Source organism: the organism of the source record quoted next, unplaced genomic scaffold, assembly GCF_019419815.1.
Source record: "Pyrus x bretschneideri cultivar Hongxiangsu unplaced genomic scaffold, Pyrus_bretschneideri_v1 Contig15, whole genome shotgun sequence".
Taxonomy (NCBI): Eukaryota; Viridiplantae; Streptophyta; class Magnoliopsida; order Rosales; family Rosaceae; genus Pyrus; species Pyrus x bretschneideri.
This window is the reverse complement of record NW_025999446.1, coordinates 5,844,240-5,864,482: the sequence shown is the minus strand read 5'-3', so window position 1 is coordinate 5,864,482 and position 20,243 is coordinate 5,844,240. Positions and strand designations below refer to the sequence as shown.

Genomic DNA, 20,243 nt, shown 5'->3' with positions numbered 1-20,243 from the left:
AATATTTTACAAAGCTATAATTCTGGATGGAGCTATATTTAGCTCTTTCGGTTGGAAGTGGCCTAAATAAGGGCAAAATCAACACTACAATGTGGTTATGAACATAGTATATTTTGTGTTTTAGTATATATTGAATTTAAATTTAGATTCACGCATGGTAAAACATCAAAACTTCTACATTAAGGTTGAATAGACTAGGAACACCTCTTAAGAAACACAATAATTTTTCTTTGATTAGGGGGCATTAATAATTTTCCTTTAATTAAAGGTTCAAAGCCCTATCAAAGTTTTGATAAGGCCAATACCATACAAAGTACCATCCTCTCATACGTATTCTTTTTGTTTGACGATTTTTTACATTTCTTATGAAAGAAGCACATGTTACTTCAAATCTCGTAGAAGACGAGTTCAATATTAATTTTATTCCCTCACCATTTAATATAAGGTTTTTTTTTTTATAACCAAAATGATGTTTGAGATTTGTTTTTTAAAACCAAAATGGTTTCTGAGATTTGCCTAACTCCTCACTTTAGTTCTTGAAATTTGAAATTAATAGAAATGGTTTTTAAAATTGTCCACCATCAATCATTTGGGTTATTCAGTGAAAAATTATGTTGAATAAGATTTAAAATGATAAAATTACCCTAACCAACAGTTAAAGGTATTTTTATCATTTTATCCTTGTTTTATATAAATTTTTCACAAAATGATCAAAATAATTGATTATAAACAAACTCAAAAACTAATTCTATTAATTTCATATCTCAGGAATTAAAATAAAAAATTATTCAAATGTCAAGATCATTTTAGCTAAAAAAACCTTAATATAAATATATCTGTTGCTCATAATTTTTTTTAATTTATAAAAAAAAGTAATTTTTCTTTATGTTTACCATTCCATTTGAAGATGGGCACATGACTCCCCATAAAACTTAAGTACATTTGGACAAAAAATAATTAGAGACAACTCCACTAACAACCCCATTACATTTTGACGAAGGCTAAAACCACTACCATTTCCATTAGCTCTGTGCTTATCCATCTCATGAAACACCTTTCCTGGACTTACAGTCTTTACACCTCTGCTACTACCCACCATACCCACCGCTGTCGACGCAATTGGCTCAAAACCTGCACCATATCGCCGACAGAAAAGAACAAGTACAAGTGAAGATTACTTATAGGAAATCCAATCTAAGATTAAGCATGCCTAAGTTCTTAGGTTCTTCAAGTTGTATCGCCTCCACTTTTGCACTCGCAACGTCTTATGAACACTCCGATCTCACACCATGTCCTACGAGGATCAATCCGCATTTGCACTACCATCTGCTCCTCTCCATGTCCTACGAGGATCAATCCGCATTTGCACTACCATCTGCTCCTCTCCGGCTTGCCGTTGTGTTCTTCAATATCTGCAACAAATACCGGTAAGTAAATGCCACATTACACCAAACTCGACGTGAATTACATAAAATGGAACATAAAAATGTTAGCATATATAACCTCTGTCTAGTAAACAATCAAGACTTTCAGTAAAAGCATAAGCCTAGTGGCAGTTCTAGAATTGTTTCGAACTCTGTCAAGGTTTTCGAAGGACGAACACTTTCCAATCATGCAAAGAAGTTAGGTATTACTCAGTATTTCCAATTCAAACAATGATTAGGCAAAAAGAGTACCATTTGGCTCTAAGCACGGGAACATTACTCCCGCCCCAACATCGTATAACGTGCAAAAAAACGAATTTCTGATATCTTTTACTGCAAGTAAAATCACATATTAACTATGAATTACCATTGTAACCTACACGAAACACGTTAACTGGGATAATTTTCAAGCCACTAGTCAGCGGACACCATCACATTTATAATTCTATTATATAAAGTTCCAACGCTTCTGCAACTTTTTTGATTATCAAGCAAAGAAGTAATGGATTTGGTGAGGTTGACCCCACAGCCCCTACCCTAATACCCAATTCACTACACTTTCCACTTTTGATATGAAGTGATAAGATGATACCAAGAAGGCCCCTCCTCAACAGAATCGTACATTTATCCCATCAAAATCATCTTTCCTAGAATACCCCTAAACCCAAATCTTTCATCTGTCACATATTAACAAATTCATGGAGTTGGCTACAATACTTACAAGTACTAGTACAATCGCCATCTCTAACGATAAGATATGTTGTCCAAAGAGCGTATCTGGCCGTCAGATGATGATAGTATTAAGTACTTAAGTATGGTAGCGAGTCTCGCTAGTTTTGAAGGAATTGGATTATTGGATGGGGGTGGTATACTAAGTCCTGGTTTTGTGAAATTGGGTGCCTCCTCACCCGATTACGGATTAGTAAACATGCCATAAAACACCGATATCATAACGATATATGGGGAATGATATAACATACATGTCTAAGCATCTGATTCTCATTCTGCAAAGTGGAAAGCCTCTCATCAAGCTCAGAATTCTTCTGCTCCAATTCTTTGACTCTCACTTCCAAATCAGTCAAATATGCCTTCTTCCTCTCCCTTGCTTGCTGTGCTGAAACTCTGTTCCTCAACAACCTGTTATTTTTGCACCCACAAAATTACACAAATTCACCAAAATACCAATAAAAAGGGAAGAACAGTAAAATCATCCAGAAAGAAGTGCATCTGAACCCACCTCTTCAGCCGCTTGCTTTCCTTGTCTGCTGGATTTCTTCCTCTCTTTCTCTGACTCTCACCAGCCGTTTGGACCTGGTCTGGACCGGCCAACGAACCGTTTTCCCGGGCGGAAGCCGACGCTCCTGCCGATTCGCCGCCGATTTCCGGCACTCTTCCGATCTCCTCGTCGCTTTCCATGCCTAAAATTTAGACAAATCGAGGTATAATTTTTGAACCCAATAAAGTCAGCTCCTTTTTGTCTTAAACAATGCAACAGGACAGAGTTTTCCCGGATCAAAAATCCATTTCCCGGGAAACAAACAACGACCCAGTTTAGAAAATTGTCGATTCTACAAAACCAGATGAGAAAATTCGAAGTCCTTCCGATTTGCAAAGATAAACAGTCGACCACGAACAAACTAAGCCTGTACTTATTGAACAAAGCTTTCTCCTTTTTATCTGAGACAACGTAAAAATAGAAGACTTTTCATCCAAAAAGAGCATTTTCCCGGGAAATAACAACAACCCAACTGAGAAAATCCTGGATTTTACAAGACCCAGGTGGGAAATCTCGAAATTCTTCTGATTAAAAAACAAGTACACAAATTTAAACAAACAAAGCTATACTTTCTGGAAAAGAAACTTGAAAAAACTACATAAAAAGTTGAAAAATCAAAGTCAAACCTTCTTTAACTTCAAGATGGAATGCAGAGCTCGAAGACCTTTCGCTGCTGGAAGGCAGAGAGCTCGCAGCGAGGGAGCTCGTCGCCTGCTCTTGCATTTCTATCTGCTAAATCCAATCAAACAGAGAGAGAGAGAGAAAATAAAACCGAATTTTCTGCCGGAACAAATTTAAAAGAGCGGGATATTAGTGTTTGAGTGAGTAAGTAACAGAGGGGAGAGGATTAGCAGCCTTCAAAGGCTGTGCAGATCTGAGGGCTGTGGGAGTGTGAGCGTGGAGGGTTTTGAGCCATGAGGGGTGGCAGTAATCAAAGGTTTGGAGGGAGGGAGCGTGGAGGTTTAAAGACCGTTGGATTGGGGTTTGATCGGACGGGTTTTGTGGAGGGTTGGGAGGGAGGTGCGGTGAACTGGGACAGTGTGGGACCACATTGTGTGCTGGATGGAAAGTGCATGTATTTCTTGATAACGGGGAAGCATCGAGAGGGTGAGTTTGCCATGGAATTTTATACCACTTTCTTGATTTTTAAGGTTGGTTTGGTATTGCTGTGCTTTAAAAAAAAATTATTTCTATTATACTGTGAGAATAAGTTCGTTTTTACTGCTTCACTTTTTCATCTTCTTTCACCAAAAATTGTGAAAATAAGTTGTTTTTAAGTGTTTACCAAACATCTTTTTGAGCTTAGTTTTTTTTTATACTCACTTTTTATAAAAGCATTTTAGTACTAAGCTAGTACTTAGGATGATGTCTATAACTTGCTAATTTTTATTAACTTTTGATGTTTTTAGCTGATAAGTCTGATTGATTATGATCATGAGCAGGATAAACATTTTTTCATAATTTCTCTGGGCTTTAAAGAGAAGGATAACTACAGTTTGATACCCGTTATTCCTTAACAAATAATTAAAAAAAAAAAAAATCTCTATTGACCTTATAATTTTGTTAATGTGACTATTGCCTAACTGCATAAATTTTGGATATAGACTGCCAACTATTAGTCCAACAGTAATTTCAAAATTGTTACTGGAGTTTGATTTCACAGCGGAGTTTAACGCCTTTTCTTACAAATCAGTTTGTAGGGACAAATTATATACATATGTGCTCGAGCAACATGTATGCTGGATTAAGATAGTTGTTACGATGTATGTGCATATTATTGAGCACAGACAAGTTATATCCGCCTCAAAAGAAATAAATGGCCACTATCAGACCAGTGCTAATAAAGTGTGCTAACGAGCAAGTTGATCACATACAAGTTATATCCATGGGCTCGGACAACTTGTATACCGAATGAAGATGGTCGATATGATTCGTGTACGTATTATCGAGTTGTAGAATACAAAGCTACCTTATTTCTTTGGATGAATGGTAGATTATTCCTTGTCAATCACGTACGAATTGCGATCAAGATCTTTTGAGAGTTGTGGAGGGAAAGGACTTGAAGATGGCCCAATAACAGTTAGGATTGACAACTCCGCATATTCGTGATTTTTGAACCATGAGTTTCCCTTTTGATTTTAGAACATAAATCTACTGTCATAGAAAAGACATTAGAAATCTCTAAATATCCCCTTTGAAGATACCAACTTGAGATGTTAGGTTCCAGGTTGCCTTCCTAATTTACAACAATGCAACTTCATTTTTGGGGTCTTAGATGCAACCGTTAGATCACAACTATAAGGAACAAAGACAAAGAAAATGCGGTTTAGGTACTACGATCTAGTACTTCTTTTATTCATCTGTAAGTGAAAAGTCTTATGGATGTCAAATTTGTTACCAAATTAAACAATATGACTAGATTGTTCTCTGTGTCCTTAATAATAAAGAAATTTGTCTACAAGTCTCTTTTTGAGAAAAAAAAAATTTTTGTCAAAGAATTTTTAGTCGGACTCCCACCAAATTATTATGACTAGTAATTTTGCAGTTATCTAAAATCTCCTACCTCTTTGTTTATGTCGCGTTGTATTCAAAAAAGAAAAATACATTCACAATCAACTTTATCCATGGATTACGCTAACAATAGTGCAAATTGTAAAATACGTATATATAAATGACATATTATTGAATTTAACAGTTTAATATGCATTGAAGAATCCAACTAAAATAAACGAATAGATGTAATTCAAGTATACTATACGTAGACGTATCGTCGTAAACATTGATGTATGCGAGAACTCTACGAATAGATGCCATCACTCGTAGGTAGACCTGATATTTGAGGTGGACCCAAAGAAACTTTACAAACCTTGTACAAAATCCTTCATGACATGAACGAATGGTCTCTTGCAATTTATCAACACATATATCTTTCGACCCTTTTTTGGCTAAATACTTCGTCTTTTCTTCCAAATCATAAGCAAATGGAGATGGGCTTCTACCACCATGTCCTCACCACAAGCAGGGGTTGTCGATTTCATGAAAAGAGCACGAACAACAGTATGGCTGCGGGGGCTTATCGTCCCATATCAACCCTGACGAGCCTTGCCTCCTAAATGTGGAGGCCGACCTTGCTGATGTTGCCATGGCCTCTCTCAATAGGTCGACAAGTTGTGCTGATTTTTGGGTTTTGGTGTGTGCAGCAATTGTGATAATACCGATCTAGATGATTAGGCTGTTTTATATAAGAGAGGACGAGAAGATTCCAAAGGGAGAAGCAAGGCCATCTCAAACTGAAAGTGCTATGTTTAGCCCCTGTCTACATTAAATTATTTTTTAACGAACAGTACTGGATCATATTATATACAATCTCCAACCGAATGAGGTGTTTTTTTACTCCCTCAATAATTTATTATTTTAAGTTTGTTGTTTAATTTTATTTGTTAATTGAATTAAACTATCATATTAAAATAAGATTTCCAAACATATTTTGAAATACAACACCTTAAATAATATTAAAAGTACAACTTAAATACTAGAGATTACAACAACTTAAATATTAAAAGAGTGTTTGCTATAAATAAAATGTGATGAATTGAAATAAAATAAGGATAAGATAGTATAAAAGGTGAAAATGATGTGAGAACTAGTATAGGAATAGCTTAGGTATTTGAAAAAAAATAATTAGAAATTTTAATTACTTTTTCAAATTTTGTCTTATAAAAAAAAAAATCACAATCCAATGACTAGCTAACGTCAGCTAGCAAGTGAGTTCCTGACTGCTTGGGCCCTTAAACTGGCTCGCTAGCTATGTTTGCCCAGCTCGCTGGCCATTTAGCTGGATTTTAACCCTATGGGTCCCAAATTTTTTTGACCCAGGCTTCCATTAGAGATAAATTTTGTATCAAAACGAAATATGTTTCGACTTATAACTCTTTGGCCAGCTCAGTTGAAGATGGCCTGAGCTGGCTCAAGAGAATAACACGCTTTCGGTTAGTTTAATCCTATGCTTAAAGTTGTTGCTTATACTGTATGGGTGTAAACAAATTCTGTTTGTCTTTTAGTGTAAGATCAAATTTGTCTTTTCTATAAACGCCTTCAGCGGTTTCAACCTGTGCTTTCTTCTGTCTCTTTTGGGCAGAAAACTGTTGTTGTCTGGCATGAAAGGGCACCTTCACTGCACTTTCAAGCTCTACAGAATCTGTTGTCGTTTCCACCACGGTTTCTCCGGTTGTTTCCACAACAGTTTCTACAGACTTCGTTTGGGACACAGACATCACTGTCGCAGGTTCAACAGGCAAAGCAGCACACATCATTAAAAGAGTTGGAGGGGGCTCACGAAGCAATTCGAGAACAACAGCCCTGTCAAGACAAAGCTCGGATGCAAGAGTTTTTATCTGCAACAAAACGAAGAATTATAGTAGTATACTTGCCAGCATAACGAAAAACCCCCAAATAACGGGAAGCAAATTTTCACGAACGCTGAACAGGAGTTTACATAAATAGGAGTAGACATATAATCTCCACATTTCCCCGGCCTCCTTAGAAATCGAAAACTTATTTCGAATCAAAGAATCACTATCAAGCAGGATATGAAGCATCCAATATCTTCAATTTCGTCTTCAGGACGGTAAATGTTTTCAAAGATTCATCAATACAAAACCCAAATTCAAAGAGAAACCGAAACACTTACGCTTGTTTTGCGCCGACCAACTTTCAAAGCAGCAGCCAATCTCCGCATCTGCCAAGTCTTCAGCTTCACCGGAGTTTCCTCTTCCTCCTCCTCCTCCTCATCGTTATCATCATCACCGTCAATTCCCAGTGCCTCTGCCACTTCCTGCTCGAGCTTAGCAAGCTCTTCTTCCGTTAAATCCTCGTCGTCAAATGACGCGTCGTCATTCTTGAGATCCTCCTCCAGCAACCTAAACAGCGCATCAATCGCATCCTCATCCACATCCTCCTCCTCCACCTCCTTCACTTCCTTATTCCCCAAACTTATCTACATTTCACCGCAATTCGAAAGCACAATTTCAGCAAAAAAAACAGCAACTTTTTGAACAAGCTCATTTCTTAGTTCTTACCTTCTTTATCTTCGTTTTGGAGGGCGCCACTTTCTACCGTTCGTGGCGGGAAGAAGACGGTAACGGTAGAAAGTGAAGCCCCTTGAGCGTGTCGAGCGCGGAAGCGAAAGCCATTTTTCTACGGGAATGTTTTCCGTCAACCGGTGCCGTTTCAAAGGTCGCAGAATCGCACCGCTTCCAGCTCAAACACCGATGAATAAAAAAGGCGGCGCCTTTCTGCCTCTTGGTTCAGGTTTATCTACTTATTTCCAGAGCGTCTAAACCATCTATAAAAAGAAATATCAAATTATAAATAATAGTTGATGTGACAATGAAGGTTTTATATTAAATTTTATACTCTTTTAACCGAATTATCAAATATTTTTTATTATTAAATAAAGTTTTAAATTTAACTCCAAATCACAAAGTCTTTAAATCCAATCAGCAAATAACACTTCAGTTGGAAAGACTTTTGATGTTAAAAATGCACAGTAGTTTAGACTTTGTGATTTGGAGTCAAATTTGGGAGATGTCAAAATGGAATGCCATTGTGTATATTTAACATCAAAAGTCTCTTAAACCGAAATGTTATTTATTGATTGGATTTGAAGATTTTGTGATTTGGATTCAAATTTGACATTAATGTCAAATTTATTTTTAATTCATTTTAATGGTGGGTCTTTTATTCCACTAACATTTCAACCAATAAAAAATTTGTTTAATAATTACAATCATTTAAAATTCAATTTAAATAATAAAATAATATTTTACAATTCAATTGAAGAAGTACAGAAATTGACATAAGGCTTCAGATTGCTGCATTAGCCATCAATTATAATTTGACTCTTATAACTTTATATCTCATTTGAAAATGGTCTAAAGCGTATTCAAACGACCGTGATTCGCACCGTTTCAGTGCTAAAGCTTCAATATGCTAGGGCTAATTATAATTTTTGGGTTAATTACACTAACACCCCATGAGGTTTTTTTTGTTTTCACAAAAACCCCTTATGATTGGTAAATATAACAAATACCCCTTGAGGTTTTAATTCACTTTCATATAACCCTTCTAAAAACGTATATATCCTTGTAGTTAATTACTTAAAATAACAAATCTTTATAAATAAATAGAAAAAGAAATTAACTTAAAAAGAATCACATTAAACATTAAAAATGGCCAAATTGTAGAATTCTACTTCGCTTTGAATTCTGGGATGCGTGTGTTGGGTTTTTGGTTTTGGTATTTGACTATTGGTGGCTTCCTTCAATATTTTCAAGTTTCATAATTATTTTCTTTATATTTTTTTTGGTCTGATTCACACTCTCTTTGCGATAATGGAAGTAGAAGGAAGAAGAACATATACTACGAAAATAAAAAATTCTCCTAATAATGTTTATAATTTATCGGAAACAAAGATCTCATTTGATCAGTTTTAATTCTCAGAAATAAAAAACTCCACCAACATAAATAATAAAAAACAATCGGAATTGCAAAGACATGTGTTTTCCACTCTGATATGACGGCAGTTGCAGTGGCTGGCGAGGGAAATCTTGCACGATAAAGAACAACAGGTTGAAGGGTGTATTAATATAAAAATGGTATGTGCATTGGGTTTGCGGGTTTTCTTCACTAAACGAGGGTGATTCTGATCCGATCGTGGGCAAGGAACAATGGATAATCTGGCTGACTGTCGTGCAAACGTGTTAGGCTGCGATCGGTTTGTGCAGCATCGTTGTTGGGTTTTTGGAATGTTCTTGCGATCATTTGTGGTAATGACTTAAGGATGGGGACTAGATCCTTTGAAAAGAATGCCGATCTTGAAGCATCTCATAAGTAGATGGTTTCATAGGGTTTCTTTTGTTTTATTTAATGGCGTCCCTCTGAAGCAAGCGTTCTGCTCATGCTTTCATGTAATTTTATTTAATTTAACATTTTTTTTAGACTTATTTATTTATTTATAAAGATTTTTTAAGTAATTAATTACAAGGGTATATCTGTCTTTAAAGAGGTTATGTGAAAGTAAATTAAAACATCATGGGTTGTTAGTGATATTTCTTAAACGTGAGAGGTTTTTGTGTAAACACGAAAAACCTCAGGGTGTGTTAGTGTAATTAACTCAACCTTTGTCACTCCTCTAAGAGCAACTCCACCCCTAAAAACCCTATAGTCAACAATCAATTGAATCCACCCAAATAAATAGTTATTAACTGCAAAAAATAGTAACTATTCAAGTGCATCTCCACTTCTAAACTGAATTGCCTAGTCAATTTGTGTAAAAATTTTATTATTTTTTAAACTAATAAAAAATAATTTTATTTTTAATTTTGGATAGGATTTTTAACTAATCTTGTCATGCCACATATCATTATTTGAAAGTACAATTTTTTCTTTTTGGATAGATTTCAATGTAGAATTTTAACCAATTTCATAGTGCCACATGTCATGATTCTATAAGAATTTTATGGATAGATTTCTGATAAGATTTTGAACCAATCCCGTCGCGTCATGTGTTACAATCTGTTAAGAATCCTTTAAATAGATTTCGATAAGATTTTCAACCAATCACTTAGTGCCACGTGGCATTATCTACAACCTTACCATTTTTTTTTTGTCCATATAAACCTTATCCATCCTAATTCATACACCAAACTCAAACTAGCTCAAAATCCTTCTTTATAGTTTATAAATCCTGAGTTTTTACAATGCCTTCTTCAAATGGATTGTATAAAATCAATGACCAAGAGAAAAAATTATTTGAGGAACACGAAGAATTGTTTAATCTCGAGGATGGTGCAGATGAGGCATTCGTAATGAAAGATGAAGATGATGATGAACTTAGAAGGCAGAGAGCCTCACATTCCCGTCATATCATGCAAGCTATTGGTCAGATCTCTAAACCTAGGCGTGCCACAAACTTGGATAGAAAAAGGGAATGACGATGTAATGATTTCTTGGAAGATTATTTTATCCCAACAGTGTATTCCTTGATCATGTTTTTAGACATCGTTTTAGAATGCAACGAAGTTTGTTCAATAAAATCTTGATTGCTGTTTGCAGTTATAATGCATACTTTGTGCAAAAAAAAAAGGACACTTTTCATGTTATAGGTCTCCATTGCCTTGCGGATGCTTGCATATGGAGCATTTGCAGATCAAGTGGATGAGATTACAAGGATGGGAAAATCAATTGTTCTAGAGTCCCTGATAAGGTTTTGTTCTGCAATAGAAGCCATTTACACTAATGAGTACCTTTAGAAACCCACAGCAATGGACCTGCGAAAGCTTCTGAAGAAGGGTGAGATGCGAAGCATTCCTGGCATGATTGGAAGCATTCCTGGGATGATTGGAAGCATTGATTGTATGTACTGGACCTGGAAAACTGCCCAAGTGTGTGGCAAGGAGCTTATGGCAACAGAAAATGAGCCAAAAGTATCATTTTGGAAGCGGTGGCATCAATTGATACATGGATTTGGCATGTTTTTTTCGGTGTTCCAGGAGCTCAAAATGACCTCAATTTCCTTGCCCAATCTCCAGTGTTTGATGAGGTGCTACAAGGAAAAGCGCTGAAAGTCACATATTAGGTTAATGGAACTATGTACGACAGAGCATACTACCTAGCAGATGACATTTACCCAAGGTGTACATCATTTGTCAAAACAGTGCCATGTCCACAAGTGAAAAGGAAAAACACTTTGCAAGATGTCAAAAGGGATGTAAGAAGGATGTGGAGCATTGTTTTGGTATCCTGCAAGCTCGTTGGGTGATTGTCAGGGATGCTGCCAGATTATTTGAGGTCGAGGTGCTTCGATCCATCATGATGACGTATATCATTCTCCACAACATGATTGTGGAAGATGAGTATGATTATGATGCCATTGATGAATACGAACCGGACACGATCAACAATTCCAGAACACGTATATATTATGCTCATGACCGTATCGATGATCTCATGCAACACGAGCCATTGGAAATGGATGGGCGTTAGAATCAATTAGTCATTAAACAATACACTTCAATGCAACGACCATATATGCACTTAAGTCGCCAAAGTGACTTGATTGAGCACTTGTGCTATTGAAACACGGTGAAGAAACTTAAAATGAGTTTGTGGTTGAAGAATAAAGTTTTTAGTTTATTTGGTGTGTTTTTGTAATTTTATTTGGTGTGTTTTTTAAAGTTTATTTGGTGTGTTTTTTTTTTTTAAAGTTTATTTGGTGTGCTTTGTAGTTTTATTTTGTTTCAATAAACATACTCTTAGTTTAAATAAAGTACCCAATATAATAAACAAGAAATTAAATAAAGTACTAAAAATAAATAAAAAATTACATAAAGTACTAAAAATAAATAAGAAATTACATAAAGTACTAAAAATAAATATGAAATTAAATAAAGTACTAAAAATAAATACGAAATTACATAAAGTACTAAAAATAAATAAGAAATCACATAAAGTCTGTGTAGCTAGGATATGTGGTGCTAAGATCTTCGTTGCTAGGATTTGTGTAGCTAGGACCCCCTCCACTTGTTATCTTGTTTCTTGCATGCCTCATTTGCACCATGTCCTCTTTTTCTGATGTCCAAAAATACTTAGAATCCGAGATATTCCTTCTAGAGGCTTGTTCATAGTGTCACAATCTTGTTGAGTCATCCTTTCTTCTCTAAGCATTTCCCTTTCTTATTAAGTAGTTGTCTTTGTCTCTCATTAGCCGCATCACGTCTCTCAGTAGCTACTAAGATTGCTTGCATGGTCACATCTTTTGCCTCATCTCTAGCCCTGCCCTGCGCCAAGTTCATTTCACCTTGGCGAGCAAGTTCGTCCATAAATCTTGCATAGTCACTCTTGGAAGAACTCTTTTTTTTTTTCTTTGCTGCCTTTTTACCTTAAGACCTTAGGGACTGATGAGTCGGCTCTGGCACTGCTTCAAGCATCTCTTCCTGCACTTCAAATGAGTCGCATTCCTGTTGGCCCGAGTCTGCTTCTGGTGTAAAGTGTAGAGTGATGCCGTGCATGACAACTTTTGGACCAGTTGGCACAATTTTGTATCTAGGGTAATCTTTGACAACATTCCAACATTCCCAACAATTAAATGTTTTTGTTGTTCGCATTGTACCAAGCTTGTGCTTGAAGTGTCTATACAATGCAGTTGAAGACAATTTTATAATCAAGGTAATTAATGTGGGATAAGACAATATTATAAAATGTGAGTGTAAATTAGGTTCTAAAAGACGCTAAGCGCTAGTTGGGCAACATGTTGGGGCCTAGCGCTTAGACGGCTAAGTAGGGCCTAAGCGGACACCTAGGTGGACCAAGTTTACTTAAATAAATCTATTATATTTTGTGTAAATAAGTGTTTGTTTATACTTAAAATATATATAATTTCATCATAAACTACAAAATAGAATAACATATATATTATAATGTATTGAAATATAATGAAAACATGGGAAACAAACATATAATGTGTGTTCATTTAAGTATTCAACAAGTCTCTTAAAATTTATTGAAAAAATAAAATGCAAAATAAAAGTTATCTATTTTTCTGTTTAAGTGAGTTGCAACCTAGGCGGGTGCCTAGAAGGGTTTGGAAGGGCTAGGCGGGTGCCTCAGCGGGCCTAGGTGCCATTTCTTAATTTTGAAACGCTTAAGCATTAATCGGGGAGTTGACCAGCCGCCTAGCGCCTAGGCGGCGCTAGGTGGGGATTTTTAGAACAGTGAGTGTAATACAAATAAATAAATAAAAATATTGTCACTTTATCTGCTGAACTTTTGCCACTACTCAGATTATTGGCAGCTTGAGAGATGACGTTTTCCCAACAAGTAAGCGATTGGTTGAGTTTTTTCCAAGCTTCTTACAAAACAATATAGTAATTTTCTTTTGCAAATGCATCTCATTACCTATAATTGGGTCATGAGTAGCATGAACCCAACATTCACACAACGTAACATCTTCAATGATCGTCCAATTAGCCATTTTTTTGCACACAAAAGTATATGAAAACTTTGGTTGAAAGTGTTGAAAATATTTTAATGTTGTGTAAAGTGAAAGATGATAGTTAGATATATTTATAGAAAAAAAAAAATTTTGTTTTATTTTTTATGTATCTTTAAACAATTTTTATTGACTTAATTAATTTGGACCGTTGGATTTCAAAAAGATAGAAATGTAACAACCCAAAACTGGACACGTGGCCAAAGGTAAGATTTCTGACATTTTCTTTATTATTACAGTTTTTTGGTTGAAAAACCTGGACCGTTGATTTGGAAATCAAACGGTCTAGATTTTGCCACGTCACTAGCCGTTAGATTTCAAATTCAAAATTTTTTGACCGTTGGAAATCCAACGGTCCAGAAAACTAGCCGTTGGAAGTCCAACGGACATCGTTGCGCCATGTGGCCGAAGTCCCACGTCCCCTTAGTGTGTCTGTAGAGCAGGCCTGCCCCTTTGCTTGCTGTTGGGACCGTGCGCAACATGAGGTTACATGGGCTGGTTACTGGGTTAGCAGATGGGCCGATTACTAGGTTAGTCAAGTCTAGGCTGGGTAGATGGTTGGCCTCGACTGAAGCCCAACTAATTGGGGTGGAGGGGGAAAAATGGGTTGTTGCCCAGCTGATTTGTGGAAGGGTGGACTTGTTCTAAGTTTGGACAAAAGTATGCCAGAATACAGGACAGTACACCACACATTATTACATAAATATATGCAAATTTTATCTTATCAGTGTTTCTCACTTGCATAATGACATGTGGTGCACCAATACGTGTTTCAAACACACTTAAAAATCTCTCCCAAGTTACCACCATCACGAGTCTACGTTGCATCTGTTGAAAGATTGTATGTTTGCTAAATGCGTGTGGTTATCGTCTCCACTAGGCATCCTTGTTCGTGGACGCCATCCATCTTCTCTACTTGCTTGGGTTATGGATGTTATCGATGATAGGAGCCTTGGGTTTTTGATATTTTTCTCATGGTTTGCTGGTCTATCTGGGGTGCTCGTAACACAAAACTATGGTCAGGTTCCTGTGACTCTCCTAATGTTACTGCTGCTAGGAGTATCCATTGGTGTTAGGAATTTATCTCCCTCCCCACATCCATCTCTCCTCTTACTTGGCATCCTCCGCGCCCATCCCCCCCCACCCCCAGGGTTGTTCACAACGATTGGGGCTGTTTTGTAGCGGCAAAATGTGGTTATTTCTTGAACGTTTTATCTCCTCTTCAGGCGGAAGCTTTGGCTTTCTGCTAACATCTGGTTTGGGCATTAGTTAGGGGTTTCAAAACATCATTGTTGAGTCAGATACTCTGTAGATTGTGGAAGCTTTGAAGGATCATTCCCCCATTCTGTCCTTAATTCGTCAGGTTGTCGAGGATATCAAGGCTCTTCCTTCCTCAATCACTGGAGCTTTATCCACCCACGCGCTGCGCCAAACCAAAGGAGTTGCTCACCGCCTTGCCCATGTCGGTGTTACTTCTAGTCAATCAAGTGAATGGTTGGTTTCCCCCCTCTAAGAGTAATCGTTAATTTACTTGTTAAGGACATCGTATCACCTTTATTGGCTTTTGTAACACCATTGAAGCTTATCAATCTCTGCTACTTCATTTCAAAATTAAAAAAAAAAAAAAAAAAAAAAATTCTCTCCCAAGTTTGGAGAAAATTTGCAATTCTCACATTGCACATTTATAAATAGTATCAATTTATGTTTTTCGTCTATTAATCTCTTTGATTGTTTGTTAAATTAATAAATATTAGATTTAAACAGTTTATGATCTGATAAATAAACCACACTATTTATGTCAAACTATACCATTAGTTGGTACTTCCAGATACACATCACAAATGTGATAAAGGTGGCAAAATTTTATATTGTCTATTTTTGTCTATGTAGTGCAAAAGTGGCTTCTACATTATCTGAAAATCGAGCCAACACCTGTCCCATCATACTTAGCGAAAGATGAGATGGTCAGATTGTAAAAATACAGGGTATGATTATAAATGCTACAATTCACTTAGTAATAGTGTTTAAATATTGATATCTTTGGAATATTAATATGAAAATTTGTGGAAATATAAATGGATATATCAAAAGCGATATCGGTTGCTTTTGACGGTACATATGCATACCCAAAAATAATTCTAACTCTAAAATCACAGATTACGTGTGCCTGGTGAATGGCCTGAACGAATCTCCAAATCTATTACTGAGAAGTCTGAAAACATAACGTAGCTGAAAGCCTGAATTTCATCAAATAGTTGATGTGCCAAAATTTTCCAAACCATTCCTACACTAGAAATAACAACTTGACACAGAACAGATTGAAAATCAATCATCACGGAAGCAAACAATATCAAAAGAAAACGTGAAAAAGAAACGAATCGACCACCAACATGCATATTCTCTATCGAAATTTCTACAACGGTACAGACAAATTTGACTGAATATTTTTTATGTTTTGATTTCTCAAAATCTCGCCAATATAAGGTGAAGTGTAGATTTTAAAGAAGTTAAAGTTAGCTAGTTATATTGTGTAGTTGTTAAAATAGTTTGTTATATCAGATAGGGGCTGTTGATATCGAAATTGCAGGTGAAATAAATGTTGACCAATAATTAAAATTTCAACGTTACGTGTCACATAAATTTTACACGTAGCAGGTGATTCAATGAAAAAATCAAAATAAATCAGAAAAGTCATCAAATATGACATGTGTCAACACCTGTCAGAAATGATTTATTTTATCTGAATATTATATTCAAAATTAGGCCTTGAAAAAGTCTATAAATAGAAGCCAATTTCATTCATTTCACTTCACCAATTCACATCACACCAAAACTTTGAAGCTTTGAAACTTTAAAGCTCTCAAGCAAATCCCGAAGGATCAAGAAAGCCCTATTCGTTCTTCGTCAAAGCCCCGACGGCCCTTGAAGGAAGTGTTCATCATTCATCATCCGTTCATCCTAAGACCAAGCCTCGACGACCCTTTGGATCAACAACATCAACAAATCCGCACAACTGTTCATCCCTAGACCAAGCCTCGACGACCCTTTGGATCAACAACCCATCAACAAATCCATACATTACAAAGATAGAATCAAAGAATCAAATTATAAAAGAGATTGTAACCCCAAAATCAATACAAAATATTATTTTGTACACGTGTTCTTGTTTCATTCATTGCAGGAATTTCCGTGTTCACAAATTTGGCACACCTAATGGGACTATCTCTACCTTTCATCTCTATCTTCAAATTCGCAAAAAGCACAAATGGCATCAAGAAAGGATCAAGTTGTCACGCAATCAAAGCGAAGAACAAGAACATCCTCGCCGCAAGTGGTGATATTTCGGGCATCACAACCCAAAGCAAGGCAAGAGCTCTTTTTGCCTGTGGCTTCCGTGCCTACATTAACTCTGTTAAAGGAACAAGAGCACCTGACGCATGAGCCTGTGATCACCCTAGCCTAGCTAAGGGTGCTAAGAGAGGAGAGCCTGAGGAAATACTCAGAGTCCCTACTCTCTGATGTTAACTTGAGCGGTAGCACAACCATGCAAGTCATGACCACCGGAGCAACTTCAATCGAGGAGCAGCTAGCTTAAATGAATGAAGCAATCGCAAAGCTTACATGGACTGTGGAGGAGAAATACTTGCAAATCGCTGCACTCGTCAACCAACTGGATGCGTAGCTAGACGTGAAAGTCGACCCAAATGTTGGTCCATTAAAGAAAGAAGTCGACGAAGAAGAGGAGCCTCAAGTGGAGAAAGTTGAAGAGAAGCTGAAGCCAGACCAAGCAACGACGTTCATGGGATCTTTCTCTATCCAGCAGCTACAAGAGATGATTGCAAGCACCATCAAGATGCAGTACGAAGGAAGCTCACATGACTCCGTACTCTACTCAAAGCCCTACTCCAAGAAGATTGACGCTTTGAAGATGCCAAGGGGTTATCAGCCGCCAAAATTCATGCAGTTCGATGAAAAGGGAAACCCAAAGCAACATGTCACCCATTTCATTGAAACTTGCAACAATGCTGGGACAGAGAGAGACTACCTCGTCAAACAGTTCGTGCGCTCGTTGAAAAGTAACGCTTTTGACTGGTACATCGACCTCGAGCCCGAGTCTATCAACAGTTGGGATCAACTAGAAAGGGAATTCCTCAATCGCTTCTACAGCACTCGCCACACTGTAAGCATGCTGAAGTTGACCAGTACGAAACAGTGGAAGGATGAACCTGTCGTCGACTACATCAATAGATGGCGTTCCTTAAGTTTGGATTGCAAAGATCGGCCTTCTGAAGCCTCTGCCATTGAGATGTACGTTCAAGGCATGCACTGGGTGTTACATTACATCCTCCAAGGCATAAAACTGAGAACATTTAAGGAGCTGGCAAATGTGGAACAAAGAGGAAATCACCACCGCCATAACAATAGGAAGCCTAAAAGAAACATAAGGACTGATAAGCCAACATATGCTAGGGTAACCTAGGGAGCAAGAGCCACGCATTCCCGTCTCCTTGCATGAGTATTTCCTGAAGAACTTTTTCCAACAGTGCACTATCGTCGCCTGTCATATGGTTAAAGTAGAAATGGAAGAGCCCTCAAAAGGTAAAGCTATCGCCACTGAGGGAGAAAAGACCCTTACACCTGAAAAAGGTTTGCAAACACACTTTAGCATCGAGGAAACGCTACGATTGCCAAAGAAGCTACGAAGAGCACTAGCAGCAGTCTTGGCAAGTCCCAGCGACCACGAAGTGCAAGAAACAACAACGAAAGCTTGAAGCTTCAGCCACATGAATGTGCCACATGTTGTGTCGCCTATGACGCAATCAACTTCACTGACGAAGACTTACTGCTGGGATCAAAGCCTCACAACCGTCCTTTCTTAGTCTCGGGTAAGTAAGGGAGCACAAAGTCAACTGCATGCTTGTAGATGGTGGGTCGGCCATAAACATTATGCCAAAGTCCACAATGGTCACAATCGGCATCAAGGTGGATGAACTGTCCCTAAGCTGTCTACTGATCCAGGGTTTTAACCAAGGAGGACAAATGGCGATGAGTATGATCCAAGTGAAGATAACCATTGGTGAACTTAAATTAAGTATGATATTCCACGTGATTGATGCAATAACTTCTTATAGCTTGCTCCTAGGAAGACCTTGGATCCACGGGCATGGAGTAGTGCCATCCACCCTCCACCAATGCTTAAAATTCTATTGAGAAGGAGTAAAGGTGATCCAAGATGATACCAAGCCATTCACCAAAGCCAAATAACACTTTGCAGATGCTAAGTTCTACATGGATGAAGACATGGTCCCCGAAGCTCTTCTAGAAGATATCAAATCCACGTGTAAAACAACACCTAAAAAGCAAGAGCGGCAAGCCATGCCCAAGAAGCAAGAAGGGCAAGCCGTGACATTTTCAAGCAAAAACGATGATGAGCCTGCTAAACTTGCAATAACTAAAAGGAGTAGGACGCCTTCAAAAGGACCGAACATACCCGTATTCCGATACATCCCGATGTCAATAAGAAAGAACGGTCAATCCTCTTTCGAAACTGGAGCAAGAAAAACTGATACACAGTGGTACAATGATAATGTGAAGTTGCTTAAGACGAATGCGGTTTTGCCTTTGACACAGCTAGGCGATGCTAAGGTTGCAAGACTACCACAAGGCTTCATAAAAGGTTTGCCAAATGGGGTGGAATCAAGCTTTTTTCCAACCAAGAGGACTGAGGAAGGTTTTGATCCAAATGCCTATAAACTCATGTTGAAGGTTGGGTACGACTTTGCTTCATTTTCGAATTCTGGAAAGAAGGTTTCAAACACCGTCAACGACAAAGAATGTAACCTTAACAAGACTCAAAAGAAGTTGAATGAGCATGGTTACGGAGTTGACAACAACAAAGCTGAACTTGGCTTTACACCAAATGCACCTGTGATGATTTCAAACAAAGGGAAAAATGATAGCGCTCAATACCTCAGCGTGAGCATTGAACGAGATCAAGAAGAGCCCAAACCCACCCTTTGGATGTCAGTCTTTGATAAGATGAATCATTCAAGACCCAGAATTTCAGTGCTTAATCGCATTGGTGGTCAAGACCCAACCTCCGTCTTCAAGAGGCTTAACGCGCCAACATCCCAAGCTTTGTTTTCGAAAGGTTGTCAAAACCTAAGAAACAAAGCAACACAACTAGCTTTCCTCCTTTGTCATCAGCTTCGGAAAAACTTAAAGATAATAAGAAGCCTTCTAGAAAGAGGGAGATAACGCCAAAGGAAGAAAAGCTCGACGGGCTAGCAGAAAAAGGCAATGTTCAAACTTTATTCCTTCAAGGATGAAGCGCCAAGCAATCTTAAAGGTTGACACAAATGGACCACTGAAAGTAAGAAGGCGCGCCATCATCCACACCAGACAATCTTCATGCCAACAAGCTCGAGATGACAGCACTGAAGAGGAGATCCAAGATGTCTTCCATATCATGATCCAAGAAGGCAAAGAAGAC

The 20,243-nt window shown here is 37.5% G+C and overlaps 1 protein-coding gene and 1 pseudogene across 1 annotated transcript; both read right to left on the bottom strand.

Annotated features, from left to right (window-relative positions):
• Nucleotides 1–830: 830 nt before the first annotated feature.
• Nucleotides 831–3,500, bottom strand: LOC103946681 (transcription factor HY5). Its single transcript, XM_048580465.1, has 4 exons — nt 3,327–3,500; nt 2,662–2,842; nt 2,405–2,561; nt 831–1,412 (listed from the first exon to the last, which is right to left on the bottom strand). Exons 1-4 carry the CDS (start codon nt 3,421–3,423, stop codon nt 1,353–1,355), a joined length of 495 nt encoding a protein of 164 aa, XP_048436422.1. The 5' UTR covers nt 3,424–3,500; the 3' UTR covers nt 831–1,352.
• A 2,798-nt stretch (nt 3,501–6,298) lies between these two features.
• Nucleotides 6,299–8,041, bottom strand: LOC125475610 (annotated as a pseudogene).
• Nucleotides 8,042–20,243: the final 12,202 nt, after the last annotated feature.